General features: G+C 51.4%; 1 protein-coding gene across 1 annotated transcript in view; it reads right to left on the bottom strand.

Moving 5' to 3' along the window:
• Nucleotides 1-6123, bottom strand: part of DUSP22 (dual specificity phosphatase 22) — a 36992-nt gene extending 30869 nt beyond the window's left edge. Inside the window, exons 1-2 of the mRNA XM_026039735.1 lie at nt 6064-6123; nt 3033-3066 (exon numbers count right to left, since the gene is read on the bottom strand). Coding sequence (XP_025895520.1) covers nt 3033-3066; nt 6064-6123 — 94 coding nt within the window. The remainder of the gene's footprint in view (nt 1-3032; nt 3067-6063) is intronic.
• Nucleotides 6124-8457: the final 2334 nt, after the last annotated feature.

Below are 8457 nucleotides of genomic sequence, written 5' to 3'. Positions count from 1 at the left end.
CCTCTCTGCCCAACTCTCCAGCCTGTCCAGGTCCCTCTGGATGGCAGCGCAGCCCTCCGGAGTGTCGGCCACTCCACCCAGCTTGGTGTCATCCGTAAACTTGCTCAGGGTGCATTCCGTGCCCTCGTCCAGGTTATTGATAAACAAGTTGAACAGCACTGGGCCCAGCACTGACCCCTGGGGACAGCACTGGCCACAGGCCTCCAACTGGACTCAAAGGACATCAAGGACTTTCAAAGGACATCAAGTTTGCAGTACAGAAGGACTGCACATACACACAGGCAATCTTACCAAGAAAAAAATCTGAGTTGTGCAATCCCCTCAAAGGACATTTTCATCTGAAAGGAACAACTGCAAGAAACCAAAAACCACCCTGAACTGGAACTTTCCCCAATTCCCAAGAAAGAGCTTCTCAGGACCTTTTGCTGCAGAAGCCTAAGGAAACTATCTCCTAGGTTCTCAAACTAAACTCCCGCTTGCTATTTTGTACGGGCAGCAATGATTATTCTTGATTTTTCTGCCCTCTAGCTGTGCAATCTCACACTCACCACAGGAACACAGCACAATGTTAATGCGATGGGTAGCATCAAACACGAAGTTATAATAAACATTTAAGCACGTGCCTAGATCTGTCCTTTTTTTAGGAGAGTTCTGTAAAGACACACTTCAGTCTTGCAAATTCAGCGGCATTTCAGCACATACATTTATGCTTTCCATAACCAGGGTTATGTGCAACTTTCAAATCCCAAAGACCATAAGGTGTTTATGMAAACCCCTTGCATTGTATGTGTCTGAAGGCTTGTGCATCAGCCCACAAAACAACTCCCATCTCCACAACAGAGATTCTCCTGTTCTGCAACAGGCTTTGTGCCTCAGTTTACCTATGAATTAAATGAAGAAAAATTCGCATGTCTTCCCATGGGTAATCTGCACATTAACTAGGCCTAAACAGACACTCAGAAACCTTACTTGCAGAAAAATACCATAACTGAATAGATTCATATGCAATATTAAGGCTACAACCAGCTGCTGAATGTCTCCTCACTGAAAGCAGGACATTAAAGGACTTTAAATGCTGCAGGCCTGGAGGTGCATTTAGAAGGAAAAAGGCACCGATCTGAAGAGAACACCCTCCTCGGAGGCTCCCCAGCATGGGAAGGGAGGTGATCCCGCAGAGGGCAGGTCGATCCCGCAGAGGGCAGGTGGGAGCTTCCCAGGGATTCCCTGCTGCTCCCTCCGGAGGCCTCCCGGCGCGCTGGGCGACACTGCCAGGGCAGGGAGCCGCCGCTGCTCCTCTCCTGGCCAGACGCAGCTCTGCTCAGGCAGGGGCAGCTGCCACAGAAGGGAGCAGCCAAACTGCTCAATAAGGCTGCACTGCAGAAATCCACTTCTTAAACTTATGCCTTTAAAAGTAGCTTGGCATTCCTGCTACCCAAACTGGGATATTCTAAACAAGCCCAGTTGCGAATGCTGCTGTGGATTTCTCAGCAATGATCCCCTTTATGGAAGGCTCAAAATTAGTTAAGTCACTTTTTGAAAGAGTGCCACCAAGCAGAGCATGCCCCAAGAACGTGGTAATCAAATTCCTCCAGAAAGACACTAGTGATAAACCCCCAGTCTGGTCCAAACTGGGATGACTTCGCTGCATAAGCAGCTCATTGCAATTGTTCTTAGGGAAGCGGGAGGCAGAAAAAGCTAGAATTATAAGAAATTGCATTTACATTAGTAAAGAGCTGTAATAGCAATCTTCTCTCTCCCTCCCCATATACAGCTGGCAATTTGAGATACAATGACAGATACTCACTATGGTAGAACATAATGATTAAATGCAATACAAGCAAGGGTCATAGCAATAAATAAATGAGCAGCGCTTTATTTATTTATTTATTTTTAAAAATGCAAGAGCAAACTTCAACACACAGATACTCGGACCCCTCCTGTCTCGCTCTCAAGGGGGCAGCTGAAGCCCCTCAGCCTCCGTTCCCTTCCCRCCAGGCTCCGGAAGGGCAGTGCCCGGCACAGGCAGAGATACCCCTCGCACGCTGCTCTCCCGCAGCACGAAACAGAGCCCACAGCCCCACTGTCCCCAGGCCCCGCCTTGGCCGCACCGCCAGGGGCCCCCCGGCAGCACCCCACGGCAGGAGGGGCAGGCTCAGAGCCCCGTTCCCAGGGCCGTCCTGCCACTCCACAAGGCAGCCCGAAACCCCAAGGCATCTCCCATCACAAACCSTCCCACCCTTCTCCACTCCCACTTTCCTTAAGCAAATAAATAAAGCAGAGCAGAAACGGGCTCTGTCCCAGAGCGGGCACCGCCTGGCCCTGTCACCCCCTGGCATCCTGCCCCACTGCTGCACCCGAGCAATACTGGGCGAATGGATGGGCAGGCACAAGCCATCTCCTTCCGAGCGTGCACTATGGGACAACACTGTTTCGAGAACAGCTCGTTCATGGGGATGTCTTTATAAAGCTCTTTTGCTTGTTTTGTTTTCTAAGAGTRGTTCTATCATTCCTTACACAAAAAAGGAAACCTCCTGCAAAAGGGAAAAAAAAAAAAAGAAAGAAAGAAATATCCAGAGATGCCAGTCTTTCCTCTGCAGCATGGATAGCGTGAGCAGCAGTAGGCAGAAAGCAATCTGCAGACCTACCAGCCTCACGAGCAGTGATAACAGGACTCCTTGGCAGTTGTTATAAATAACCAGAATAATGAAAGCAATAAGCGGGGAGCAGGCTAGGTCTTTACCTACAAGGAGAGCTTGCACGAAGCCTTAGGAAGGGCCTGCCTGGCTCCCCTGCTTGGCCGTGAGGCCCAGGGCTCACGTAAGCGAGGCCGGTGCYGAGGGGCTGGTGCTCACTTTCCTGCCCTAAAGCCCTGCAGCGCAGTGCAAGCAAGTTCTTCTCTAGGTGGGACCAGAAACGAAGCAGGACGGGGTYAGAGCAGCTGCACGGATGTTAGAGAGTTCTGCAGGCCTGGGAAAGAATACCTGAAAACCCCTGATAAGTAACCCTGGAGAGAAGGATAAAACTAAGCTTACCTTTAAAGTTGCCAATGAACAGGCCAGGCAGAATCTGTGAGAAAGAAATATAGTATCAAATATAGATATCTTGTGGTAACACAATTTGACAAAGTTCAATTTGCATACAGGATGGAGCATACTACTTTAGCAGCAGACTACTGCCAAACGCCATCTAAAAAGTGCTGACAACATTTCATGCATCTTTGCAGCCTCCTCGACCTGCATCACTCTGGGCACGCTGCACTTGCGGGGCTCTCTTTGAGCTGCTAACCATGTCTGACTCTCGTGTAAAGGTCCCTCTCGAAAGCGTTTTGCAAGTTCAAAGTGAGCCTTGCAACCTGCCCTGCCCCCCTGCTGTATGGTAAGAGTTACCCTCGTTCGACCAGCGGGGAAACTTCAAACAGCAAAGGCGGGTGATTTGCCTAAAGCCGCCGAGGAAGCTGGACAGAGCCCTGCAAGACACGAGATGCAGCGAGCGCCCGGGGCGCGAGGCCGTGCAAGCCGGGGCCGCGGCTCCGAGGTGCTCCTGCGCCGAGGAAATCGCTGCCAGCAGCTGCCTGTGCAGTCACACGGGGTGAGAAGGATCAAAGCCCGTGAGCCGTGTTTCCCTGCTCTCCTCAAAGCCAGCACGGCGCTCAGTTATGTGACTTCCTTCAGCTCGGGGTGCCAAGGTCGGCCCGAGGCGCAGCCCTGGGCGGCCCGAGGACACGAGCGCAGGCAAACACTGCTGCTACCCCTCCCAGGCGGGCATATCCCTCCCAGCACCCAGGACACATTCAGAAAGAAAGAAAAAAAGAAAAAAAAACCCACTTTTTGGAAAAAATGCTGCTCTCTGCCACCTGGAGACGCCTGGCCCGCCCGCACGTCCTCTGCGGGGCTGCAGCAGCGGGATCGGCCTGCGGGCAGCGCGCGCAGAGCAAACACTGCCGGCCAGGCCCTGGGCAACACCCGTCACCACCACCGCAGCAACAGCCCCTCCGCAGCTCCTTGAGGGGAGATCTCCACCCGTGTCGCTCGCTCCAGCGGCCCGGGAATTCCCAAAGTCACCGAGGACATTTCAGCGGGGATTATGCGGCCTCGCGCCACCCTGCTGCTGAAAGGCAGCCTGGCTCGCGCCAGCGCGGCCGGCAACCAGCAGAAGGGCCTGCAAAGGCGCTTGACACCCGCCGAATGCTGCAGATTGCACCTCACAGTAACAGGGCGCTCACTATCCCCTTACCCAGCCTTAGGGAAAACAGGGAAGCTCCAGCAACTCGCACAGCCCCRGTAGCTTCGGGATGTGCCAGCCCTCCTCCTCCTCGGCTTTGCTACAGGATCTATCCCACGTGCCRTGTTGCATCGGCTCTGGCCACAGGGCTCAGTTCTGCAAACGTTAGGAGAAGRCGACCTCTCTGCGGCTCCTGATATGCCCTGGGCTTATTACAAAGCCAGAGAGTATTCAGGCATTTTTCTTGGTTTTACCAGCTCAGTCTTGGGGGGAAATTCAGAAAACCCATATAATTAAGGGCTGGAAGACAACATAAACTACAGAAAAAAAGAAAAAAGAAAAAAGAAAAAAGCTTCTTTAATTCTGTACAAACAGGAGTCAGTAAGTTTTGTGCAGATATGACCATACACCTTCCCCATTTTTCTTTGCTCATTTTTCATCTGTAAAAATTCAGCGATCCTACAAAAGTATGGGGAGAAAAAAAAGAGCAGGAAAATTTCCAAATKACAGGGCACGGAACAGGGAAGAGCCTCCTGGCACCTTCCTTTGCACAGGGACAAGGGCACAGCCTTGCGGGCCGCGTTATCAGCTCTGCCCCCAAGGCCAGGAGCTGCTCTGCAGAGCACAGACCCCACGAGCCACTGCKAAGGGCCAGCAGCTCCGGACAACATGCATCTTCATCAACAAATATCTTCACCACCAAGCTCACAGTCAACCAGGCCCCTCAAGTTTTAAAGATTAAAACAAAACAAAAAGAAAAATCCTTTCTGATACTGTTAAATAGCAGCCTGGTATTTCCTATCGGTAGCAGGAATYTCAACTCAACAGCCTACTGCAGGCTACAGCATTTTAGACTCCAAGACATTATTTCCACACCAAGTATAGGCTCCCAAGAGAGAAGAAAGCTTAAATTCCAGTCACAGTCATTAAGGTTAGGCATTATAAATTAAAGAGATGCCAAGGCGCACTAGGGGAAGAAAGGGCTTTAAAAGGGAGGATTTTTCAACTGTTGTTGAAGGAAAAATCCAGAAGTTCRTGCATTACGAAGCCACACTGCATGCTAGATAGAAAATGAGGACACCACGCAACCACGGACAGCTGTCACCCCTGTTGTCCTAGTCATTCTAGAAGCAAGAAACATTACTATGGGTGAAAGCTACCTGGAAAGAAGTGAATCTTCATACAGTGCTGACTAATACTTCAGATCTAGACTATGGCTGGGAACTTTCAGCTGTGTCATCTCACACTGCCATCAGTAACTGCAACTCGAAGCTACAGAAAAAAAAAATAGAAATGAAGGCTGATGGCTACCAGGGGCGTGTGAGAGAGAAGGGGTGGGAGGCAGAAGAGAAAAAATAAGGTGGTTGTTTTTGTGAACTTTTCAACTACTGCTTTATGAATAAAAACAGGAGCCTCCTTATATCACCCGAAACATTGAGAAAATGACCACGRGCTAAATAACAGATGCATGAGACTGCGCAGCCGAGCAACAAGGACAGCAACGCCTGTCTTGGTTCTCGTCTCTTCCGTGAGAGCGGCAGAGCTACCGCTCCTCGGCACTCTGCTTGGGAGACGGGCTCCCCTTCCAAGTGGTTCAACGGCTACTTTTGTCACCGTCTTCTACATACACGTGGCATAAAGCAGCAAACTCCTTGACTGGTGTTACCTGCAGTGGCATCAACTGGAGCCGTGGACAAGTTCATCGCAGCTACCTGGGTTTTGTGTGGGGAAGGCAAGACCTTGCTGGAGGGGATCAGGGGCAGGTGAGGCCCCTTTAGCCACTGGCTCTGGAGGTTCCCACACATTGGTGGGATGGACGCGCCGCTCCACGGAACTACTCACATCGGCGCTAACTATCCACGCTGATTGACATCTCCTATGAACCAGCCTCTTATCTGCCATTTTTGTAGCGATAACACTCAACTCACCCCTTCAAAAAGGGTCTGTGTGAATAATGGGCATTTAACTGTACCAGGACATGCAAGGACCAAATCCCAGGGAAAACGCTTCTCTAAGCATATCTTGCTCACAGATAAGCAAATTAAGTACCACAATCTCTAGCATCATCTCAGCTTCTAGCCCTCAGCTCCAGAAAAACAGGCGCCAACTTGAACTCTGAATGCAAGTTAGACATTAAATATGAAGACAAAGCAGGCCATCAGAACAATTTCCAAACACTCATAGCTTATTATTCATTCTGTAAAGATTTAAGAAAGGTAAAAATGTAAAGCACTGAAAATTAGCTGTAGTTCAGCAGTAAGTTTGAAGTCAAAGCATCTTCACTAGCCCAGTTCCCTTTTCTGAGTAGAATGAGGACAGTATTATGAACTTCAATTTAATTTGGGAAAAAAAAAAATCAAGAGGTCTAGATGGGCTTTAGGAAAAAAAACCTAAACCAACTAAACAAACAAACAACAACAAAACATAAAACAAAGCTAATTTTACAAATAAGAAAATTAAGAATGAAATGCTCCCCCCCAGAGCATGCCAGGCCTCCAGGCCTCCCATTAGCCCTAAACAGCCACATAAAAAGTCAGGTGCATTTACTGCTTGCTAGGAAATGCATGCACATCATGTTGCAGAGGAGCAGGGGGGACCGTGGCACTGAGAAAGGCTCCACATACAAGAGCAACAGCAGCAGCTGTAGCAATCTCCGGAGCTCTTCCTTCCCATACGCATTATAGGTCACGACTGATCCTCCTCCCCTGGCTCTAGCACAAAGAGATTCTCTTAAGTGAAATAATCCACCACTGGTTAAGCTGTTTATTTTCTTCTATAATCTGCGTATAGTTCTACAAGGAAAAAAAAAGAAAAAGCACCACATTTGGTAACTAAGGTAATTTGTATTGATAAGACTACATGGAGTCAAGGAACTACCTCCAAACAGTGCTGMTCACAATGTCGCGTCTCTCTGTGCCCCTCTGGTTATTGTGACTCCCAGGATCAAAAGGAGCAGATGATCCAGGGGCACCTTCTAGAGGGGGCAAGTATGGGACCTGCACTCGGGACTCCTAGAGARAACAAGCCCTGGTGGCCAGGACCCATGTGGTCAGAGCCTGCTTAGAGGAACCAGCTCTTCCAGAACTGCAGAACATTTCACAGCCTTGATAAAAGCTCGCAGTAATTGACCAAACTTATCAGTCACAGATCACCAATTTCTGCTTAAGTGGCATGACACCAAGATGTGCTGCTGCAGAAATAGAGCACTAGGCTTCAAAGACCTGGGAACTCTGATGGCAACTTTAGCATTCCCTGTCAGGGCATATGAAGAGGGACAGGAGGAGTTTTAACTTTCCCAAGCGAGGAAAACTATAAAATCTGAAAGAAGCCTCTCCAGTTGTTTCTTCCTTATCAGCCACTCCTGGAAGAAGCACCTCCAAGGAGTGCCTACATGACACTGCCCTGTCTTTTAGAGAAACGATGGAAAGCGGGACCMAGGGAAGTTCTACTCCTACCCACTAACATGAACTCAAGCTCAATGAACCAAGCAGGTCTTTCCTCCACCTAAGGTTTCTAGGCCAATGGATCTATCCATTGGATGAAGAGGCTTCTTGGAGAGCTCACTGCGTCCTGGGGATGTTCACGCTGTAGCAGGCGGCGAGGCTGCTCCGCGGGCCGAGCTGGCGAGCAGGCAGCTCCGGCTCCTCTGCTCCTCGCAGGCAGCTCCGGCTCCTCTGCTCCTCGCAGGACGCTGCCCCCAAAGCGCCCACAGCGAGATGCTCACAGGGAGGACATGACTCAACCCCTGCCCCTCACGGGCAGCTATATAAAAGGCCGGCCAGCAGCATGCTCTCAAAGCCGGGGTTAAAACAGCAGGGGATAAACCCGCTTTCCCTTGATGCGCAGCACGACGTGCCAGGGCGGGGAGCGAGGAGACTCGGGGCAGCCCCACCTTCCTCCCCCAGCGCTATCTCCGGGCCGCACACTTCCCTCTCTCCGCAGGGAAGGGGGCTGCGCGCCCGGCACCRACCCCAGGGCCGCTGCCCGCGCGGGGCTCCCGCGGGAGAGCCTAACGGGAGCGGGAGCCCGCGGCGGGCGGGCGAGCGCGCCGGCCGGGCCCCAACGGCCGCCATTAACGCCCGCCGGGCGGCCGTTGGGGCCGCCGCCGCCCGGGGAAGCCCGCGCGAGGGCAGCGCCCGGCACCGGCGGGGACACCAGGAAGGAAGGAAGGAAGGAGGGAGGGAGGGAGGGAGCGGAGCGCCCCAGGGAGACGCGCACCCTGCTCGCCTTCCCTTC

This window comes from Nothoprocta perdicaria, unplaced genomic scaffold, assembly GCF_003342845.1.
Source record: "Nothoprocta perdicaria isolate Ctin4 unplaced genomic scaffold, notPer1 scaffold_24, whole genome shotgun sequence".
In the NCBI taxonomy this organism is placed as follows: domain Eukaryota; kingdom Metazoa; phylum Chordata; class Aves; order Tinamiformes; family Tinamidae; genus Nothoprocta; species Nothoprocta perdicaria.
Note: the sequence above shows the minus strand (reverse complement) of the source record. Positions and strands in the feature narration are given on the sequence as shown.